Consider the following 21,920-nt stretch of genomic DNA (forward strand, 5'->3'; position numbering starts at 1 on the left):
TCTCTGGGTATTGCAAGTGATAAGTAAATTTCTATTTTAAAAAGTTAATTTTCATTGACCTTTATTTTTTACATGCAAGATAAAACTTATTTTTTTAAGATTTATTTTTATTATTTTTAAACCATGTGTGTCTGCATACATGAATGCAGAGGTCAGAGGCATGGACCCCCTGGAGCTGGAATTATAGGTGGTGTGAGTCACCTGATGTGAGTGCTGGGACTTGAACTCAGGTCTTCTGGAGGAGCAATATGTGCTCCTAACTGCTGGGCCATGTCTGGCTGCTTCCACTTCCTCTTCTTCTTTTTCTTCTTTTTTTTTTTTTTCTTTTTTTTTAGGTGTAGTCTTGACTTGCTACTAGTAGTCACTTGCTCTGTGGCCCACCCTTGCCTCAAATTTGAGGCATTCCTGCCTCAGCTTCCCAGGTACTGGGATTATAGATGTGAGCTATGATACCCAGTCTTTATTTTTAAAATGTTTTTGTGTGTATGTATGTATGTATGTGTATATATATATATATATATATATATATATATATATATATATATATATATATATATATATATATACGCATGCAATTCCACAAAATTGTTTGGAGTCACTCAGGTTGAGGTAGCAGAATTGCAGTTATGATTGTCCGTTCTATAAACTGAAACCTTGTTTAAAATTTTTTTCAAAGCTGGAGAGACAGCTCAGTGGTTAACAGTGCTTGCTGCTCTTCCAGAGGGACCCACGTTGGGTTTTCTAGTATCTATATCAGGCAGCTCCAGGAGACCTGGAACTCTCTATGGCCTCTGCAGTGACCTACGCACGCATGGACATAGCCACCTACAGATACAGGCATACGCATAACTAAAGATGAAAAAGTTCCTCACAGTTGGGTTTGAACCGAGTTTGGTGGGTACATGCACACCTTTAATCCCAGCACCTGGGAGGTGGAGGTAGACAGATCAGGAGCTCAAGGTCTTCCTTGACTCCATAGCAAAAGAGAGAAAATAAATAATAAATTAAGAAGTTTAAATTAAAACCACCCAGTTCTATCTATCCTAACTTGGATTTCTTCCCTAATTGCGTTTCTGATATGCCTCTAAGGAAAAAAAAATCTATAATCCTCTATTTCTGTTGTTTTGTGTTGCTTTGTTATATTCTGAGACAGGGTCTCTCTGTGTAGCCCTGGCTGGCCTGGGACACTGTGTAGACCAGAGTGGATGAAACTTGCAGCCATTTTCCTGCCTCTGCCTCCAGGGTGGAGGGTTACAGGTATGTATCACCACGCACAGCCCAGTCTCCAATCTTTCCAAGTCCTGGAGCTGCTCAGAGGCTGCTGATGAGCACACAGTTTCTTGTAAAAGGAATTGTAATTTCTGCTGTTGACATTTAACCGTTTACTCCTTATTATTTATCGAGCGTAAAATTAAGTTGAAAAATTAAGTTCTCTTAAACTAAAAATCATACTGCCAAATATGTCGACTTATTTTCAAGATGTATATTTTGGTGGGCTGTGGTGGGTAAATTCAGTGAGAGAAAATGGAGTTAGGATTTCAAGTGCCCTAATGTTGGGAGTCCCCTTCCCTGGCTTATGAGCAGGTCTTAGATAAGGCATGAAGCTGACAGATCTGCCAGCTTCTGTGTGGCAAAGGGCAGCAGGCCGTTCTCGTCCTTGGGAAATAAGCCCTTGCACCATTCAAGGTCCTGTCTGAGGACCACCTGCTTTGCCTCCACTGAATGACAAGCCTCCCGGGTACCTGTCCTTCAAGGGAATCCTAGTTTTCCATCACAGCCCTATGGTCATTTGACACTCAGGATTCAAATCAGAGGAATGTCTCTCTCTGGGACAGGAACTGTGTGTAGAAATCTCCCCCATGTGACCTGGGCACTGAGGGACCTCCCCCTGACCTCTTTGTCATTTGTAGATGAAGCTGCACGAGTCACTCCATTCATCCCTTGGACACACTGACTCCACACTGTCTGGTTCACTGCCCTGCACAGTCTTATAGCACAATATACCCCACTTCAGCACCGCAGCCAAGGCTGGGCCCGATGTGTGGTCAGAGGAGGAGCACCTGCCTATGGCGTTGTACATGTGTGTTTATGTTTACCTCTACAGGGGCACTACACTTAATGTAAGCCCTGGGGACAGGGCTACCAGAGGTGGCTGGATCTCAGTCTCTGTCTCGCTCCTTTTTCTTTTACTGTATCAGACATCTGGTTGACAAAGGGTGGGCCTTAATTAGGATCAAATTTCTGTCTGCTGCTATGGCCTTTAGTTAAAGTTACACACAGTGGCCCATTCTTGTCACTCTATACATATGGCTATCTGGGACATATGTAATATATTAAAATATATAAATATATACATATTATAAAGCATTAACCTCTGTCCCCTTGGTTTAGGATGGAGGCCTTTCTGTTGAGTGGACGTGCACCCTAGCTCAGTGCTGCCAGCAGCCTGCAGGCCCTAGCGCTGTTGAGATGAACACAGTTGACAATAAAGGAATGAGTGTCATTGTGGAGTCGCCTGCCTGCTTCTCTCCCTTGCCTCTTCCAAACTGCAATCCCCTCCTCATGTTCGCCTCTCTCCAGCCTTTTCAGCAAGGGCTCAAACGTACTTGGAGGCCCCCACAGCGATCAGAACGTCAGAAGAGAGTAACTGCTCAATGAGAGGGTGTCTGCAGAGCTGGTGGGTTCCCTTGGCTGTCAGGGAGTGCGTGTAGCGTGTTCAAGGCACCGTTCCATTCCTGGCATGGGACATAGGGTAGGGCTGGGAAGAGAGTGAAGTGGGTAAAGTGCCTGCTGCCAAAGGTGGCAGCCTGATTGGATCCCCACACAGGGCCCACACAGTATGGGGAGATAACCGATGCCTACAAGTTGTCCTTTGATCTCCATGTCTGCTACAGCGTGGGCATGCACACCCACACATACATGCTATAACATATGATCCAAATAGGGAGTATTTCAATTGAGAGAGGATAAAGGGAAAGGGCCCAGTCAGTAAAGTCATGAGAAGTTGCGACTGGTGCCCTACACCCACATAAGCTGGGTGCACCACAGCAAGCCTGTGATCCCGGTACTGGGGAAGAGGGGAGGGGAGGGTATCTGAGGCTCACTAGTGAGTCCAACTGAATATGTGAGCTCCAGGCTTAGTGAGAAACTCTTAAATTGCACATTTATCTGTCTATGTGCCTAATTTATTCATTTATTTTGCTTGGTGTCCAGGCATGCATTTGGAGATCAGAGGACAGAGTAAGTTCTCTCCTACCATGTGAGTCTTAGAGACTGAACTCAGGTAATTAGGCTTGGTAGTAAGCACCTTTACCTAGTGAGCCATTTCCCCAGCCCGAGAGTCATTCTCAAAAAAGGAAAAGGAAAGATTTAGGAACACACGTTTGGCCTCTACAAATATGCATATATCATTCCTACCACACACACACACACACAAGATGGAGAGGCAGAGAGAATGAATTTATCTGCCCAGGAGGTAGAAATGCTCTTCTAGGAGGTCTGTGCCAGGGCTGTGGAGCAGTCGCTCATGTTCTATGAGAGCAGCCATCAATCACTTAGTTCTGAGCTATGGCTCACCTCAGAATCGGTAGGGGATACTTGGATTAGCTGTCAGGGATTGGACAGAAAAAGTTTGTGGAAAGCACATGCTTGTGCCTGGCATATGGGGAGTGCTGGATTCCAGTACAGACCCTAGTTTGTGAACTGGGCGGAGCCCACTGAGAGAACACACAAGCACCACACCTGAGGCCCTGTGTTCCACTTACTGTGCACAAAACAAACGTCTTGTCCACCTTGGAGGGAATGGAAGTAGTGACCCAGAGCCTCATGCCCCCGCCCACTGGCAGAAGCACCAGTGAGCAGCCTGGGCACTGGAGTGTTGTCAAAGGTATTTCTTGCCTCTGTACTTCTAGCCCTCAAGCTCCCAGACTTTCAGGCTGAGTGTCACCCTGGTGCTGAAGACATCTGCCAGGGGTTGAATTGGGCTCTTTGAATAAAAAAAAAAAAATACAAAAAGGACACAGTGAGAATTTTGGTTTCTTAAAAGACCCAGTTATGGGTTTTTGTTCTAATTCCAGGTGTGGGATATGGAGCTGCTGCAGACTGTCCACAGCTATGATTGTCTCGTGCTTTAGGAGGGCATGGTTTTTGCCAGCTGCATATAGTTTATGTCTAGCATTCTGGGGACTCTTGAGAGGGTGTAAATGTGAGTGCCCAGAGGGCCTGTGGCAGCTGCTGTTCCTGCTGCTGCTTTTACTATTGCTGGATGGCTGGGTTTCATGTTGGAGGTATCCTGTTGACTGAGACTGGACTCACCCCAAGGAATCCAATGCCCCTAATCAACAGGAAGTAGTCTAAAACAGTCTATACCATTTCCTCTCTAACCACTTTTCTTTCCTACCTAGTATTTGAGGGTTGGAAGAGGTTAGGGTGGAATAAGGGTTGGAAGGTAAGCAGATCAAAGAACTCAATAAAGTAGGGCTGCTCCTAGGTATGGCGGAAGAGGCTTACTGTAGATGAGGGCAAGAGCACAGGTGGAGACAGAGGCATTGGGAGAGTCAAGAGTGAGCGACCCTGAATCCTTAGCCCAGGCATGTGAGGAGAGGTGGGAGGAGAGAGGGGAAAGGAACCACCAACCAAGAGGGGGCAGCCTGGGCCAAGGGACTAGCATAGCTAAAATGGCTGAGTTATATAGGTGTCAGAAGAGCTGGGACGGGGAAATACCTGGGCTGAAAAGGTAGGGTAGGGGACAGGGAATGCCAATCAGGAGGGTTCTGTCATAGAGACTGGGGGACGCTGGGAGAACCTGGCAGCCAGCCTCCACTCTGACATATTAACGAGCACTTCAGAGACCTGGGACCCTTAACACACACTTAACACACAAGCTTGAGTACTCCCAAGTAGGAAATATGGCCCTTCTGTGTTCAGAAGAGAAGTTGGGGAAATTGATCTTCTCATGGACACGATGATGAAGCTATCTCTCCTCACCCCAAAGCCTGTCGTTTTCCTCTACAGCAAGCTCCATCTCTAAGCCTTGGGTACCAAGGGAAGCAACAGCTTACTACATGAGTGTGATAGAAAACATATCTGCCTTCAGCTTCCTGCTGATGTGCTCTAGCCACAGGCTCCTAGGACAGGATCTCAGTCTTAGTGGCCAGTTGGTGGGGACAGGATTGAGGGGTTTGGATCAGATAGGTGAGGACATGGTATGAGGACAAGACCTCCAAGAGTTACAGATGGTTATGAGCCACCATGTGGTTGCTGGGATTTGAACTCAGGACCTCTGTAAGAGCAGTCAGTGCTCTTAACCACTGAGCCATCTCTCCAGTCCTCCTCCAAGAGTTACAAGTGCAGTGACAATGGGTGGTTGTGGCAATAGCAGGGACAACAACATTGTCATAAATGATGCTGAAGCTACGATTGAGTGAGGGTGGGAGGTAGCAAGACTCTGGGCTTGATCCTCAGAACTGGAAACAAAGAAACAAATGAAGAAGCTGACAGCTGCAGTGGGGTGGAGTGTTCTGTCTGAGCACAGCCGAGATTCAAACCCTAACTGTACCATGTGCAAGCAGATGCCCAGGAAGCCAGGAGGGTGTGAGCTACCTAATGTGGGTGCTGGGTATAGGCTCCTGGACCTCTGCAAACTGAGCAAGTGCTTTGTCCCCTGAGCCACCGCTCCAGTCCCACAGCTGATGCTCTTGACCACAGGGGTTACCTGCACTGAAATGATAACCTCAGTGGGGCACAGTGACCCACATCAGTGATCCCAGCATCGGGAAGGCAGAAACAGGAGCACTGCAAGTTCAAGGCAAAATTGATCTCCATAGCAAATTCCAGGTGAGCCTAGGCTATATACAGTGAGACCCTTCTCAAGAAGACCAGTGTGGGGCTGGGGAGACTATTCCTGCAGAGGATCCAGGTTTGGTCCCCAGCATCCACAGTGAGTGGCTTACAATTGCCTGCAACTACAACTTCAGGGGATCCAACACTTCTGGATTCCCAGAGCACCTACACTCACCTACAGAGAGATGCACACCCATAAAAATGATTAAAAATTAATAAAAAAGATAAACCAACCAAGTATCCCCGTCCCCCACAGGAATAGACCTGAGAGAGCTGGGAGATGGTTCAGTGGGTAAAGTGCTTGTGCTGCAAGCATGAAAGCCCGAGTCTGAGTCCCAGCACGCACACTCGAGCGCACGCATACACATACACACACACAAACACGAAAAGCCAGGGAACACTGATGCTGGGGTTGGAGAAAGGACCATCCCAGGGGCTTTCTGGCCAGCCGGTCTAGCCCACCAGTCAGCTTCAGTGAGACTGAATCTCAAACAATGAAGATGGAGAGTAATGGAATAGGGAACCTTATATTAACTTTAGCCTCCATGGGGGCATGCCCATGCCTGCATACACATAGAACACTCTCACACACACTCTCTCTCTCTCTCTTTCTCTCTCTCTCTCTCTCTCTCTCTCTCTCTCTCAAGCTATCCAGGGAGCCACACAGAAAATGAATCACTGAGAAAGAACAATGCTCAGAGGAAACTAAAGTGGCCGAGGACTGAGAAGACACTCAGCAGGAGTCCAGGCCTCAGGGACCTAGCAAGCAAAGTTAAAACTGACTTCTAAGCTGTGTGAGGACGGAACGCACCTTTAATTTCAGCAGAAACAGGCAGAGATCTCTAAGGTTGAGGCCAGCTTGGTCTACAGAGTGGGCTCCAGGATAGCAAGGGCTATACAAGGGTTTTTGTTTGAAAAACAAAAAAACCTGACCCCTAAGTTCTCTTGGCTGACACAAGAATTTCAAAGTAATCTCTAGAAGGAAAAACTTGATCTGCTTTTATTACTTATCTCGCTACTTAGTGGCATCACCCCTCCCCCTCCCCAGCTCGTCATAGAAGTGTGAATGTTGTGCTCACCCTGGGAACAATGATTCCTATTTCAGATTCCCTCTTCCACACCTAGTGAGCATCTTCAGTTGAGGGATGTGACAGCTCTCTTTGATGTGCAAAGCAGGCTGCTTCTCTCTTCTTTGTTACTGCAGGCATCAAGGCTGGAAGCTGCTGCTGTTGTGACAACTTACAGATGTTCATGGCCCTTTTTCCTTGTTGAATTAAACACGTATGTTGACTGCATTTTGTTCCCGTTAGGAATTGGAAAGAAAAAGGAGTCAGTGCATTAGACTGAATGGGGTAAATTGATTATGAGTCTTGGTGCCTAGCTCCTTCCAGGAACTGGAGGCCCTGGATACCAACCAACTCTACCAGAGGGAGCTGGGGGTGGGGGTGGGGGGAGGAGATGGGGAGAGAGGAAGGACAGCAAGAGCTTTGAGTCCACCCCCACTCAATTTGTCTTACAAAGGAACAATATTCAGGGGCGTTTCTGAAAACCCCCATTTCTCTGAATGGGGTGAAAGAGGTGGAGAGGGAGTATAGTATTTATAAGTGCATTATAGAACAAAGGCAGGGTATGCAGTGGAACCCATACCCAGGCCCAGAAGCACCTATACAAAAGTCTTATCAACTGGAAAATGGAATCCAGTTGGAATAATTTATCATATTACTCACTTCACCAGTAAAGATTATAATCATCCATCCACTCATTCATTCATTCACCGACACTTGAATCCCCACAGTGTGAAAGGTTTTATCTGTTGTCAACAGTGCTTTAGGGAACTCCTGCTCAAGTAACAGAGTTCTGAGGCAGAGATTCCAGTCTGGGGGTCCATACAAATCAGGTCTATCCTCCAAAACCAAAACGAAAAGAGTAATGGTGAAAATTAGAAAGAAAAAAAAAAAAGGAAAATAGAAACGCTGACATAACTTAGTGTTTCAAGGCTTGCTGGGCACTCGGAGGCCCTGGGGGAGATGGAAGGCCTACGCAACGGTCATAAACAAGAGAGGAGTCACTGCCGTGTGGAGACTTCATTTGTCTTGTCACAAGATACTTAGCCATCAGACCTGTTCCTGGAATCCAAGGTGACTGTAGAGTGAATGGCTCATAGCAGAGGAGACGTGTAAAATAGACTCTTAGCTCCTCGGTAGACGTTTGCAGGGCCCAATGAGCAATCTGTGCTTTTAGCAAAAGTGGCCTCCACATCTGTCACACTCACTCTGTACGGCTGCTTTTCATCAGCCAACTACCCTGTTTTCAATTGAAAATTTTCTTTTTCCTTTAAAACATTTTACATTCTGTGTATGAATGTCTTGCCTGCGTGCATGTGTGTGAACCTGGTAGATCCCTTGAAACTGGGATTAAGATGGCTGTCGGGCATCTTGCAGGTGCTAGGAATCGAACCTGAGTCTTCTTCAAACAAGTGGCCTTAACTGCTGATCTGTCTACCCAACCTTAAAAAAGAAGATCTTCTTTTACAGAGTCCTTCCTTTATAACCCTGGGTATGATACCTTACTATGTAGATGGGCTGGCCTTGAACTCGTGATACACCAGTCCCCAGGTGCTGGGATTTCAGTGTGCACGCCTACAGCTGACTTCCTCATCAAATCCTGACCAGAGTACTGCATGAGGTTCCTAAATTCCTAAACACTAAATTCTTTGTATTGTTGCTTTCACTCCCTGGCCTTTCCCTCTTATGCTTCAATCTTCCAGTGCTGTCCTCCACAGAACAACACACTATATATAGCCAGGCACTTGGGAGGCAGATGCAGGTGGCAGATCTCTGAGTTCAAGGTCAGCCTGGTCTACATATCGAATTCCAGGCCAACGCTGCACATAGTGGGATCCCATTTCTAAGAGCCAAACATAGATAAAATAAATCACATTATAGGGAAAGGGAGATGCTATAGCAAAATATATTTAAAATGTGGAATAGGGTAGAGAATGTCATTCAATTGGCAGAGTATTAGCCTGGTGTACCCAAAGCTCTGGTTTCCTTCCCCAACACCCAGAAAGCAGAGGCAGGAGGATTAGAAGTTCGAGGTCATCCTGGGCTACATATCAAGTTGGAGGTCAGTTTCATACATGAGTTCCTTATCAAAAGATGAAATAAAATATAACATAAAGCCAGGTTTAATGGTGGTACACTTGAGAAGCTCAGTTTAGAGGATCACAGTAAGTCTGGAGCCAGCCTGGACTACATAGTTAGCTTGGGCTGAAAAATTCTTAAGGGGAAAAAAGTTTGGGCACTGTGTTATGTACCTATAATCCCAGCAGTCGTGAAACAGAGGACTGGATACATTGGAGGCCAACCTGGTCTGCACATTGTGTTTGAGGCAAGCTCATCCTGTCTGGGGACAGGGAGTAAAATAAGGTCCAATGGATGCCTTGCTTAACAGTCCCCAACACTTTACATTGTACTTTATTTCAATTTTGTTTATTTGTGATGGTTTCCTGCATCTCAGACTGGCCCCAAACCCCCTGGGAACCGAAGGTGAGTTTGAACTTCTGACCTTCCTATCTCTAGCTCCCAAGTGCTGGGGTTACAGGTGAGCAATACTTGGCTCCACAAAGAAACAGCTGTCGAAAGACACCAGATTTGGGTGGGGCTTGTTGCCAGCAACTGAAGTGCGCTATGACCACAGCAGTTCTGGACACTTACTGCACGGTGGTTGCACGTTGGTGTGAATGAGTCAAGTATTCTCTGGTAAACAGGGAAACCTTTCAGACAGAGCATCTACACTTTCAGGAAAGTTGTCAACAAATACAGGGACTTGAGTGCTGAGCAGATATGATTGAGACCTGACACATTTGCTACAGCCTTAGAACCTCTCAATTCTGTGGTCTCGGATGTCTGAGGCAGAAGGACTGCTGTGAGTTTCTAGTGACCCTAGGCTTCCTACTAAGGCTTTGTCTCAAAAACAATCAAAAACCAAAACAAAGCATTGTGAAGACTGGGGAGATTTCTTGGAGGAGCCAACCCACATGGGGTAAGAGTGTAAAGCTAGGGTAGGTCTACCAGAACCCGACCTGTTCTTCTCTACCACTCTGTATGATGGCCTGTGGTCAGATTCAAGTCTACCTGCCCCTCAAACCCCATATTGTTTGAGTTTGCCACTGCTCTCTGTCCTCTCAGCCCTTCCGACTTCTCACCAGTCAGTCTGTGTCTCTCGGGATTTGCTGCATTGTTAATTAGGGGTACATATGTGCATCCATGTATGTACAAGGACAGGTGCTAGACAAGGCAGAGTCAGGCCCCACAGAGCTGGAGGTCCAGACAGCTGTGAGCTACCTAATGTGGGTGCTGGGAATCAAACATGGGTCCTCTGCAAGAACAATATTCATTTTTAACCTCTGTGTTATCTGGCTGGTCTGGAACCTGCTTGCAGACCAGGCTGGCCTTGAACTCGGAGATCTGCCTGGTCCTGCTTTCTGAGCACTAGAGTCAAAGGTGAGTACCACATACTTGGCTTTATAAAGACTTTAGTTATTAGTTACGTATAGGTATGTGCACCTGAGTGCAGGTGCCTGAGGAGGGCAGAGGTGTCAGATCCCCTGGAGCTGGAGTTACAGGCAGTTAGAAACTGTTCAGTACGGTGAGAACCAGTACCGTGGGAACCAGATTTGAATCTTCTTTAAGAAAAATAAAGGCTCCTAACCACTGAGCCATCTTCCCAGCCTTGATGGAGGGCTCTTGTGAGGAATGGAAGGGATAGTGTGTGATGACAAACTTGGGATAAATCTGGAGGCTGAGCAGTGGCAAGACCGTCTCCTAGTAGACAAGTCTTTGGGCTCAGGGTCGGCATGCCATATATCAGTCTGCCTCCCAGGTTTTAGACTGTCACAGAACCAGGTCTGCCCAGCGAGCCAAATGGGGAAGGCAGCTGAGATGGAACCTTGTAGTGACATTTCTTATGCTACTTTGTCCTATTCACTCTCATTAACGTCATTCTGCTCTAAACCAATGCCTTTCTGCTATCAGGACTTCTAAAGCTTAGAGGAAGACTTTTCTAAAGAGATCAATGAGATGAAATGACAGGAAGTCCCAGGCTAGGGAGAGTACAACAGATGTGCTGCCTTGGGGTACGTTCCCTGGTACCAAATGTTGTGAATTAACATTTCAGAACATTTTGGACGGTTACCAGAATATATTTTGCGAGTGCTCAAACACATAAGAGAGGCCAGGCATGAAGGCAGCACATACCTTTAATTCTAGCACTGGAGTAACAGAGGAAGGTGGATCTCTGAGTTTGAGGCCATCCTGGCCTACATAATGAGTTCCAGTGAGACCCTGTCTCAAAAGGGGGGTGGGGTGGGGTGGGCGCAGACTAGGGAGCTAATGTACTCAATAAAGTGCTTGCTTCATCGGCATAAAAACTGGAGTCCAAGCCAGCTGGTGGTGCTTACCTATGATCCCAGCTCTTGGGAGACAGTGGATCTCTGAGTTTGGGGCTAGCCTGGTCTATAGAGTGAGTTCCAGGACAGCCAGTGCTACTTAGAGAAACTCTGTCTTGAAAAACCTAAACCAACCAATCAAACCCTACCTACCCCACCCACCAAAAAAATGAAAAGCTTGAGTTCAATTCTCATGTAAACAAACCAGCTGTGGAGGTGTGGTGTGGTGTATTTATAATCCTTGTGTTGGGGAGGCTCAGAAAGTGTGTCTGTCCTTGGGGCTTGCTGGCCAACAAGCTTAGCCTATCAGCAAGCTTCAGGGCAATGAGAGAGCATGCTTCAAAACACAAGGTGGGTGGCACTTAAGGAACGATACCGGAGGTCGGCCTCTTGATTTCTCCAGGAGCACACACATACGCACACAAAGATAGAGTCTGGAACGGTGGATAATACCTGTAGTCCAAACACTCAGGAGATGAAAACAGGAAATTCCTGAATTAGAGGCAATCTTGGGCTATATAGCCCATTCTAAGCCATCCTGTCACACAAGACAAAAAAACTGTCTCAAAAGGGAAAAAAGGAAGTCTTGTGGAAACACGAAGATGAGCCAAGTTCCTGTATTTGGAATACGAGGAAGTGATTCTACCAGAGACGGAATAGATTTACTTCCAGTTTACTAGACCGCAAGAGCAAAGCTCCTAGCATTTTGTATCGGGTGTTCACAGACGCTCAGGCTAAAAATATCCAAATGCAATAAGTGCACTTTAAAAGAAAACCTTACAGGGTTATGGGGGCTCGGCTGGAGAATGTATGTACTGTGCTTACAGCCTAGGTTTGATCCCTGCCACTAGATGGTGGATCACTCTGTAATCCTAGCAGATTGATCCTAGGATCACTCTGTAATCCTAGTACTCTGGAGGTAGAAGCAGGAGGATCAGAAAGAAATTCTAGGTCATTCTCTGCTACAAAGTGAGTTCAAAGCTATCCTGGATTATGAGGCTCTAAAACAAAAGAAAACAAAACAAGAAAACAGGTAACAACAATGAAAACAATACAGAGACACATTTTTCTTTTTTCTTTTCTTTTCTTTTCTTTTCTTTTTTTTTTGGAGCTGGGGACCGAACCCAGGGCCTTGCGCTTGCTAGGCAAGCGCTCTACCACTGAGCTAAATCCCCAACCCCACAAAGACACATTTTTAAGTCAGGTGAATTTCTGAGTCACAATAAGTTCTAGGACAGCTACAGTTGTACAGTGAGATTCTGTCTCCCTGCCAAAACAATGAATAAAAACATCAACCATTAGAAGACACAGTACATTACTAAGGCATTTTTTGACTGTAGCTTTTTATTAAGTGTGTATGTGTGTACCAGCACATACACCATGGTGTTCATATGCTCAGTGGGCAACTTATAGGAATCAGTTCTGTCCTCCAATTGTATAGGTTCCAGGATCAAACTCAGGCTAACAGACTTGGTGGCAAGCACCAGTACTTGTTGAGCCATCCCACCAGCCCCACATGGTATACTATTAATCTCTCCTCTAGGTTGTCAATAGTTATCAAAGGGGAATAAATTGGCTTAATTTTCCTTATTTCAATATATTCTGCTTCTAATGAGAGCTAGTTAACTTTTTTAGTATCTACATCAGAAACTTCCATTCATTTTATTTACCCACCAAACAACGCCAGCAGTCTAGTTTAAATTCATGACCCATTGTAAGTCACACATCTTAGGATGGCACTCTATGCTGCCAACCAGCCTTACTACACTTCTTCCAGTATGCTTTCGCCTGTTCTCTAAGACAACTACATCATACACTTCCTGTTCTCTGCAAGCTCCATCTTCTCAACTTCCCCAGGCCTGCCCTTCTCCACTCTCCCCAGATCCTGTTTCATGATCACAGGGACTTTGCTGTCCCTTTGCACATCCCCTTCCCTTTAGCTCAGTGGTTCTCACCCATCCCAATGCCACAGCCTTTTAATGCAATTCCATGAATTGTAATGTAAATATATTTGGAAGTAGAGGTTTGACCAAGAGATTGTAAACCATAGGTTGAGAACTGCTGGAATGTTCTATGTCTTACTCTTTGCAAAGTATCTTTTCTGTCTTCTGCCTCAACCTAATGTCAAATTTGAGTTGCTCTCTTTGTGGCAAATGGGTGCTCACACCCAGTTACACACTAGCGTATCAACTAGTAGGCTTTTGTCTTGTTTTGAGGAAGGGTTTCTCTTGTATAGTCCTGGCTGTTCTGAAACTCTACCTGTAGACCAGGCTGGCCTCCACCTGGCCTCTGCCTCTGAGTTGAGACTAAAGGTATGTGCTACCCCAGCCTGGGGTTTTGTTTCATAGACTCTTAAAAACCTATGTGTATTCCACATGCATGTGGATGCCCAGAGAGGCTTGGAACTGGAATTGCAGTTAGCTGTTGATTTCATATGGGTGTGCTGGGAAGTGAATGTGGATCCTTTGCAAGAGCAGTCAATGCTCTTAATGGCCAACTATCTCTCCAGCCCTTCTTTTTGAAGGAGGGCCTTATGTGGCTCAGGGTGGTCTCATGCATACTTGGTATGTGGCTGAGGCTGGTTTTAACTCCCAACCCTACTGCACCCAGCATCAAGCCTGGTTCTTCAACACTAGTTCTGATATTGCCTTTTCTATTAACTTCTTCCCTATGTTCATTCAAATAAAGTTTCAAGCATAGAGAGCTTTATGCACCTGGTATATTTCCACATTTTTAGCATTTAAATCAAGTCTTTCACAAATAACCAGTAAGAGCTTTTTTCTTTTTTAAAAATTACTTTAACCTGGTATGATGATGGTACATACCTCTAATCCCAGCACACAAGAGGCAGAGGCAGGTGAATCTCTGTGAGTTTGAGACCAGGCTGGTCTACACAGTAAGTTGCAGGCCGTCAGAGCAATATACTGAGCGTGTCAAACAAATAAAAACCCCACAAGTCTCTGTGTGGTTATACACACATGAACACAGCTGCCTCTGGAGGCCAGAGGGGGGCATCGGATGTTCTGGAGCAGGAGTTACAATCGTGCAACTGAGAACCACCTGATCTGGGTCTGTCTTAGTCAGGGTTTCACTGCTGTGAACAGACTCCATGACCAAGGCAACTCTTGTATGACAACATTTAACTGGGGCTGGCTTACAGGTTCAGTCCATTATCATCAAGGCGGGGTGTAGCGGCATCCAGGCAGGCATGGTGCAGGAGTTGAGTTCTACATCTTCATCTGAAGACTGCTATGAGAAGACTGACTTCCAGGCAGCTAGGACTAGGGTATTAAAGCCCACACCCACAGTGAAACACATTCTAATAGTGCCACCCCCTGGCCCAAGCATATACAAACCATCACAGGGTACCAGAAACCCAAGTCCTCTGGAAGGACAGCAAGTAATTTAACTATCTAGCCATCTCTCTAGCCTATTCCCTTCTTTCTGTTTCTTGAACTTTTTTTTTCTTTTTTTTGGAGCTGGGGACCGAACCCAGGGCCTTGCGCTTGCTAGGCAAGTGCTCTACCACTGAGCTAAATCCCCAACCCCCTGTTTCTTGAACTTTTAATTCTGAAACCTTTCTAGTGTTGACATGACAATCATGTGCCACGGGGTTTGTTTTTGTTTTATTTCTTGGGACAGGTCTTCAAATGCTGTGCTCAAGCCATCCCCTGAATCACTAGGACTTCAGGCATGCATCACCATGCTTTGCTAAAAATAAACTTTGTGGTTTTGTTTGTTTGCAGAAAGGTCTAGTTATATAGTCCTCGCTGTTCAGAAACTGTGTAGGCCAGGCTGGCATGGAACTAATAGCAATCCTCCTGTCTCAGGCTCTGCCTCCCTGAATATTAGGATGACAAGTTTGAAACATCATGCCTGACACAAAAGTGAATATTCATTGAATAAATCAGTCCATCTTTAGAGACATCACTGAGGACTTGAAAATCTAAATAAATTACCCTCTAACCTTAACTGAAGAACTATGGACAGTTAATGGCCTCTGAGGGAGGAAGATTAAGTTTTCTGTTTGGTGTGGCTTCTGTCACCACAATTCAGATGGTCCACATCCACAATTATATGGACAGTGTATGTTAGACGCAACGGGTTTAGAAGGATATGAAGTTAGAGGAGTGGTGAACCTGGGTCTGGGAGGAATCATGGAGAGAAGTTGAGGTAAATGTGACCAAATATGCTAATTGAAAACTTCAAATAAGAAAAATTTGAAAATTGTTTTCATTTTTTTAAAAAAATTGTTTTAAGTTTAATTAGTGACTGATAATGTCAGGATGAATCTACACCTATTTGGGTCCAGGCTATGTATCCCCTCCATATAAAAATCTATAATGAGTATATAAGAACTATTTGAGGGATAGGGATACTGTTCAGTTTAGAGCATGTACCTAGCTTGAGCAAGACCCTCCGTTCAATCTCTAACGTAACAAAAATAACTTTAAAAAATGTCCTTGGCATCTGAGGAGTATTGTGATTATGCAGAATGAATGGTTAAATTCCTCTGGGGGGGTGGTGGGGTAGGAGATGCTGAGTACATCTGGCTGGAGAAAACCCACGCTAACTAAGGAGTCACATAGACAGGCTGTCTCAAGACCCTTCTGGCTTGCCTCCAGTTTCTCCACCTTCCTTCCTGTTTCCTCCAGGCCCGCAGCATTTAGCTGCCGGTAGTCCAGTCTGGTTCAAGTCATCACTCTAGTTTCTCATCATGCTCCTGAGACTAGTTCATCCTTCAGTATAGGTAACAAATAAAAATACATCTGTGGGGGTCTGGAGCGATGGCTCAGTGGTTAAGAAGGGCACTGGCTATTCTTCCAGAGGTCCTGAGTTCAATTCCCAGCGACTACATGATGGCTTACAACCATCTGTAATGGGATCCAATGTCCTCTTCTGGTATGTCTGAAGACAGCAACAGTGTACTCATATACATAAATTAAAACTATCCGTAGGGTTGGGGATTTAGCTCAGTGGTAGAGCGCTTGCCTAGCAAGCGCAAGGCCCTGGGTTCGGTCCCCAGCTCCGAAAAAACAAACAAACAAACAAACAAACAAAAACCAAAAAAAAAAAAACCAAAAAAAAAAACCAAAAAAAACCCCTATCCGCTCCCCAACCAAAAAACCCCTCAAAACAAACAAATAAACCAAAAAACATCTGTAGTAGCGAGACCATAAAATGCACCTGTTGACCAGCAAGACCGTTCAGCAGGTAAAGGCCCTTTAGTGTGATCTCTGGAACCCACATCAAACAAGAGAAATAAACCCTTGAAGTTGCCCTCTGACCTCACACATGTGCTGTGGCATAATAAAATACACAAAAGCAAACTATTTCTACTACCTGGTTCCAAAGATAGTAATGACCATGCAGATGTGTCCCTGTTCCCTTCCAGGGTCCAGTATTTAATTCATAGTTGAAAATGGCGTTCAGGACTCAGTCCTCCTGCCTCATCTTCTCGTTGTATCTGGCTTTGCACTACATAGAGGTTGTGTTTTAACAGGCTATCTGTCCTCTCTTTTGTTCTTGGCTCCTGCTGGCCATAGCCCTACATAAGCTAAATCTTGTTGCACTTAGTAGGGAAGGTGAATTTCACAGATGGGACAAAAAATGGGATTTTGCTCTTTTTGAAACAAGGTTTAAAAAGGTACAATAGTTCACATTCATTGATGTGCCAGGCATTTTACATGTGTTCTCTTAAGAGACCAGATCTCTCTCCCCACACACATACAGAGAGAGAGAGAGACAGAGACAGAAAGACAGACATATGCCTTAGCAGAGAAAACCTGAAAGGTAAAGTGGCACGTCCAAGTTCCCGCACCTGTAATCCAGTCAGACGGGAATTCTGACTAAGGCTGATTGATCTATCTAGTTTTGTTCTATACAGCTGTAGAGCATATTCCTTCCCGTTGCAATATTTCCTCCAAACTGAAACACTGCTCCAGAAGGGAAAAGGAAGCTCGGGAGCATCAAGTGGTAAACAAGACCTCATGCCCACAGAACACCAACAAAAACCCCAAACCAATCCAAACCAGAACAAATTGAAAGATTCTTGAGGGTGTCTACCAACGGTATAAATGGGATAAACAGTCGCTGGGGTTAAGATTCTGATAAGGGAGTTCCAGGGCTGCAGGCTGCAGGTTTTCAAGCTGGCAGCCATGTTGGGGTGGGCTTTCTGGTGTGGCAGCTGCTTTAGCCACTTACACTCATTAGTAACTCCAGTTCAAGAGTCACTGGCTCATCAAACTGTACATTGGTGCAATCCTTACTTTGGTCTCTTATGAACTCTTTCTGGAGTGAGTAGACGGGTGTGTTATGTCTCTGTGCCCCCAGGAAAAGTCTGTCACACAACACAATTGCTATTGCTCTCTATAGTCAGAGGCATGGACTTTGAGCAGGACCAATCTATAGCCTGTTCTTTTCCCGGTCATGACCTGACTTTAGGCAAACATGTTTGAGATTGCAAGTCAGTTAAGACTACGGCTAGGGCCTCAAGCTCCTTGCTTCAGCATGAGTTGGGCTTCCTGAACTGACTAAGGGCACAGGCTTTGAACTGTGGAGATACATACCATAAATCTTAGTACAGTGCTCTGAGTTATTAAAGGAATTGCTGGATCCGTTATCAATTGCCAAAGTCCTGTGACCATAGCTGATGGTCTTTCAAACTTACTAACATTTTTTTCTTGTTGGTTAACATACCTGTTTTGAACTGAGGGATAAAAGTATAAGCTCAGTAGCTGAGCACTTGTCTACATGTTCAAGTCCTGGATTTGGTCCCTAGTACAAGTAAAAATAAATTAAAAAAATTAAGGAAAGGTTATCAATTTTTTTCTTTAAAAAAAAAATCTAAATGTAAGCCGGGTGTAGTGATGAATACCTTTAATTCCAACGCTCAGGAGGCAGAGGAAAGTGATCTCCGTGAGTTCGAGTCTAGCCTGGTCTTCATACAAAGTTCCAGAAAAGCCAGGGCCACAAAGAGAGACTCTGTTTTAAAAAGCAAAAAAGAAATCCCCAAAGAGAGACTCTGTTTTAAAAAGCAAAAAAGAACACATACATTGTTGATGGTTCTTTTTTGAGACAGGGTCTCAAGGATGGCCTGGAACTTGTTCTATAGCAGACTTTATGGATAACTTCAAGCTTCTAATCTCAGTGCTTGGATGACAAGGACGCACCACGACACAGCTTTTGACAAAGAAAATATTGCCATCAACAAGGGGCTCTATGAACTGCTGAAACCCATCTAGGGATCTCCTACATGCCAGATAATAGGTTATCACTAGAGATGTGCCTTCATGGTGAAGGCCTGTAATCCCAAGTTACTATGGAGGCTGAGTAATTTGGATGGCAAGGTCAAAGTTTGCCTAAGCTACAGAATGAATTCAAGAACAGTCTGGATAATTTAGGGAGACTCTGCCTCATATTAAAGACAACAAAGTGGCTGGGAGTACACCTGAGTGGTAGAAGGCTTGTGCTAGGCTGTTTCGATTTCCAGTATCCACGGGAGGCAGGGATTTTACATTGAGCTGCATCCCTAGTCCCTATGAATTCATTCTATGTGGTTTCCAAGAACAGATAATTGGAGGTAAAACGCTATGTTCTGGATTATTCAGGAGGGTGTTACTGACATTTCAAATAAATGAATAGTTCTTGAGCAGACATAGCTTAATCATTCAACAAATATTTAATGGATGCCTGATACATATAGGTTCAGTGCCATAGGCTTAGTTCATTGAGATAAAACACACTGCTTTGATGGCACCAATCACATATAAAAAAGTAAAGGTGGTTTCTATGAGAATCTCTTTTGTTTGCGAGGCAAGGCTTGGCAGGTAACATCCTAGTTTTTGTTATCTTCACATCCTATACTCGAGAGTTGGTAAATCTAACCTGTCTCATCTATTGAACTGGTTAATAATAGACGAGAAATGCATGCCGTACGTCTTCAAAGAGAGAAGCTTTGTAAAAATGAACTTGAGGGCAAGGTGGTGCATGCCTGTAACTACAGTAATGGGGGAAAGACAAGTTCGGAGTTTAAGGTCCGCCTTACCTGTACCACAGCAAAATAAGACATGAAGTTTATTGGAATGGTAGTTGGCACGATCACTAGAACGACGGGCTCTTTAAGTCTCCACAGCGGCTCCTAAACACATGCGATTCACAACGGCGCAATCAGCCTTTCCCGGAAGGAGCAGATTCCGTTTCCGCTCGCGGATCTTCGGGGTGGGTGTGACCGCTAGACATCCAACCCACAGACTATGGGCGGCCCTCCATCACGCGCATGCGCTCGAAGATGGCCAGAGACCGGAAGTGCAGGGGCGTGGACAACCGCTTCAGACTGCCGGCTCCTGCAGTGAGTCTGGGGGCGCGCGCAAATGCGCGCTCGTTCGCGCGGCCTGCTGCGTACAGTAGTGACGGCCGCGCGGGAGGGGTCACATGACCACAGCGGCTGCCTGTACAGTAAGAACCCAATATGGCAGCGGCGGTAGCAGTGGCAACGGCAGCAGGACCGGCCGCCCCGTAGATCTCCCCCCCCTCCTGCGCGCCTCCGCGGCCGCTTCCTCGCTGAGTTGCTTCTCCCGTCCGACTTCCCTTTTCTCCCACCTTTCCCGGCACCGCGGGAAAAGCAGTGCAGGGTGCAGCAGGCAAGGGAACGCAGCCGGAGCCGGGGCACAGAAGCCTTCCAGTCAGTTCAAGAACCGACATGAGGGAAAAGGGCCGTAGGAAGAAGGGCAGGACCTGGGCGGAGGCCGCCAAGACGGTAAGGAGGAGGGAGCAGAGGAAAAGGCCGGCAGCAGTTCGTTTTCTCGCCCGCCACCCGTCGCAGGGAAAGGGAGGTCACTTGGCCCCGCGACCGCGTTGAGAAGCACGAAAGCGCGCGCAGAGAGCGGCGGTTAGGGTCGCGTTGGCGAGCCCGGAGGAGACCGATGCGTCGGCGCGAGGGATAAGTCGCGCGGCTGCCGCTCTTGCGGTGGCCGCGACCGGACCCCTCGGTGTTTTGAGGTTGCTTGTCGGGGTCATGTAGCTGTCGACCCCACACTGTTAGCCCTTGTCTCTGGCCCAGTGTGTTGTGTTTGCCAGTAACCGGTTCTTCTCCCTTGTGCGCCTTGGAGAGCCCCGATTGGATGCAGACAGGAGAAGGCTTGTGCGTGCTTCCAGCCCCGGAAAGGAGAGGGGAGCGCTGGAGCTCGGTGGCGGTCTCCCGCCGAAGCAGAGGTGCCGCCAGATCGGGGGGCCCCTGCTTATCTGGCTCTGGGAGCCAGTGTGAGGTCACGAGGCTTTTGTGTTTGCAGTCAGAGCTGAAAGTGCAGGAGGTGTTTAGAAACGAAGTAACAGGTGGGACTCGGAGAATTTTTTTTTCTGTTTCCGTAGAGACCTACTCTGAGTTAGGCAGCAGTGCATGGTGGGACGTGTAGTTTATTGGCTTGCTTTCTTTTCTTTTTCCTTTTTTTTTTTTTTTTTTAAGCTGAAGTGAAGGTGGACCGGACCAACGAGGTTGTGATTAGTGCCCCTCAAGCCAATTTTTTTATACGGAATTTAGGAGTCATTTAACAATGAGTTATTTGTGAGAAACCTTGTTTTGAAAAATTTAAAACGTGTATTTATGAAGAAAAGGAACCTTCGGAGAAATTGAAATTTCATCATTGACCGTGTAACAGAAAAATAATAGGACATTAAGCAGTAATAGCATTTCAGTCTCTTTAATAGTGGACAACATAGTGGGTCCTAATAAGTGAAATTTTATAGATGATGATGTGTGTGTGTGTGTAGGGATGGGGGTGTGTACCTGGCCATGGAGCATACATGTAAGGTCATAGGACAACTTGTAGGAGTTGATGTAGGTTATTAGAATCCTACTCAGGTTGTTGGGCTTGTTGGACAGCCATTTACCCACCGAGTAATCTCCAAAGTCCTGGATTGTCTGTTCATTCATTTATTTTTTGAGACAGAGTTGTCCTGGCATTCTGTAGACCAGGCAGGCCTTGACCTCAGAGATCCTCCTGCCTCTGCCTCCCAAGTCTTGGGATTAAAAGTGGGATAAAAACTGACTCATTTATTTTTTGAATGAGACTTGCAGAATTCAAAAGTTATAATATTCATCATGAGGAAATTAGAAAAGTGTGAAGACGAAAATAGCACCAGTCAGTTCATTCTTTTATTGCCTAGTATTGTTTCCCCAAATTTGAATTATATTGTTTATTCAACCTGTATAAAGCCTCTGTCTCAAAAAATAAATGCATTTGTTTTGTTGAATGTTTTTCACTTATGTATATATGTATGTATGTATGTACGTATTGGATAGCATCTCACATAAATGACGGCCTAAAGTTTGCAGCAATCTTCCTGCCTTTGCCCCTTGAGTGCTAGGATTGGAGGCATGCACCACCATGCCCAGTTTTATGGGATGCTGAGGATAGAACCCAGGTGCATTCTAGGCAAATACTCTACCACTTGAACGACACCCCCAGCCCACTTAGAGTGTAGTATGTCTTTGTGACTATGCTGGTAGTTTCCTCTAAAAGACAACTCTAGAAATTAGTTTTTTGGTGGCGAGGAGTTCCTCTTCCACAGAAGTTTGCTTTCTACTTCAGGGATACCTCATAACTGCTTACTATTAATAAAAGAGACAATT

The 21,920-nt window shown here is 45.6% G+C and overlaps 1 protein-coding gene and 1 long non-coding RNA gene across 6 annotated transcripts in view; one reads left to right on the top strand and one right to left on the bottom strand.

Moving 5' to 3' along the window:
* LOC120103492 (uncharacterized) overlaps nt 1-19,476 on the bottom strand; it is a 45,134-nt gene extending 25,658 nt beyond the window's left edge. Inside the window, exons 1-3 of one of the 3 annotated variants that reach the window (XR_015622877.1) lie at nt 19,338-19,476; nt 18,168-18,274; nt 17,990-18,067 (exon numbers count right to left, since the gene is read on the bottom strand). This is a non-coding gene — a long non-coding RNA (uncharacterized LOC120103492). Of the gene's footprint in view, nt 1-6,632; nt 7,132-17,989; nt 18,068-18,167; nt 18,275-19,337 lie in introns of those variants that run through there. The other 2 variants (XR_015622876.1, XR_015622878.1) reach the window with 2 other exon arrangements.
* A 268-nt stretch (nt 19,477-19,744) lies between these two features.
* Nucleotides 19,745-21,920, top strand: part of Asxl2 (ASXL transcriptional regulator 2) — an 88,575-nt gene continuing 86,399 nt past the window's right edge. For 2 of the 3 annotated variants that reach the window (XR_015621853.1, XM_087553083.1), the window contains exon 1: nt 19,745-20,048. Coding sequence is in view for 1 of the 3 variants with exons in the window: in NM_001446914.1 (NP_001433843.1) it covers nt 19,992-20,048 (57 nt within the window). In the remaining 2 variants the exon portion in view is untranslated. 3 annotated transcript variants of the gene reach the window in all.

The sequence above is a fragment of the Rattus norvegicus genome, chromosome 6 (assembly GCF_021556685.1).
Source record: "Rattus norvegicus strain SHRSP/BbbUtx chromosome 6, alternate assembly SHRSP_T2T, whole genome shotgun sequence".
Classification (NCBI taxonomy): domain Eukaryota; kingdom Metazoa; phylum Chordata; class Mammalia; order Rodentia; family Muridae; genus Rattus; species Rattus norvegicus.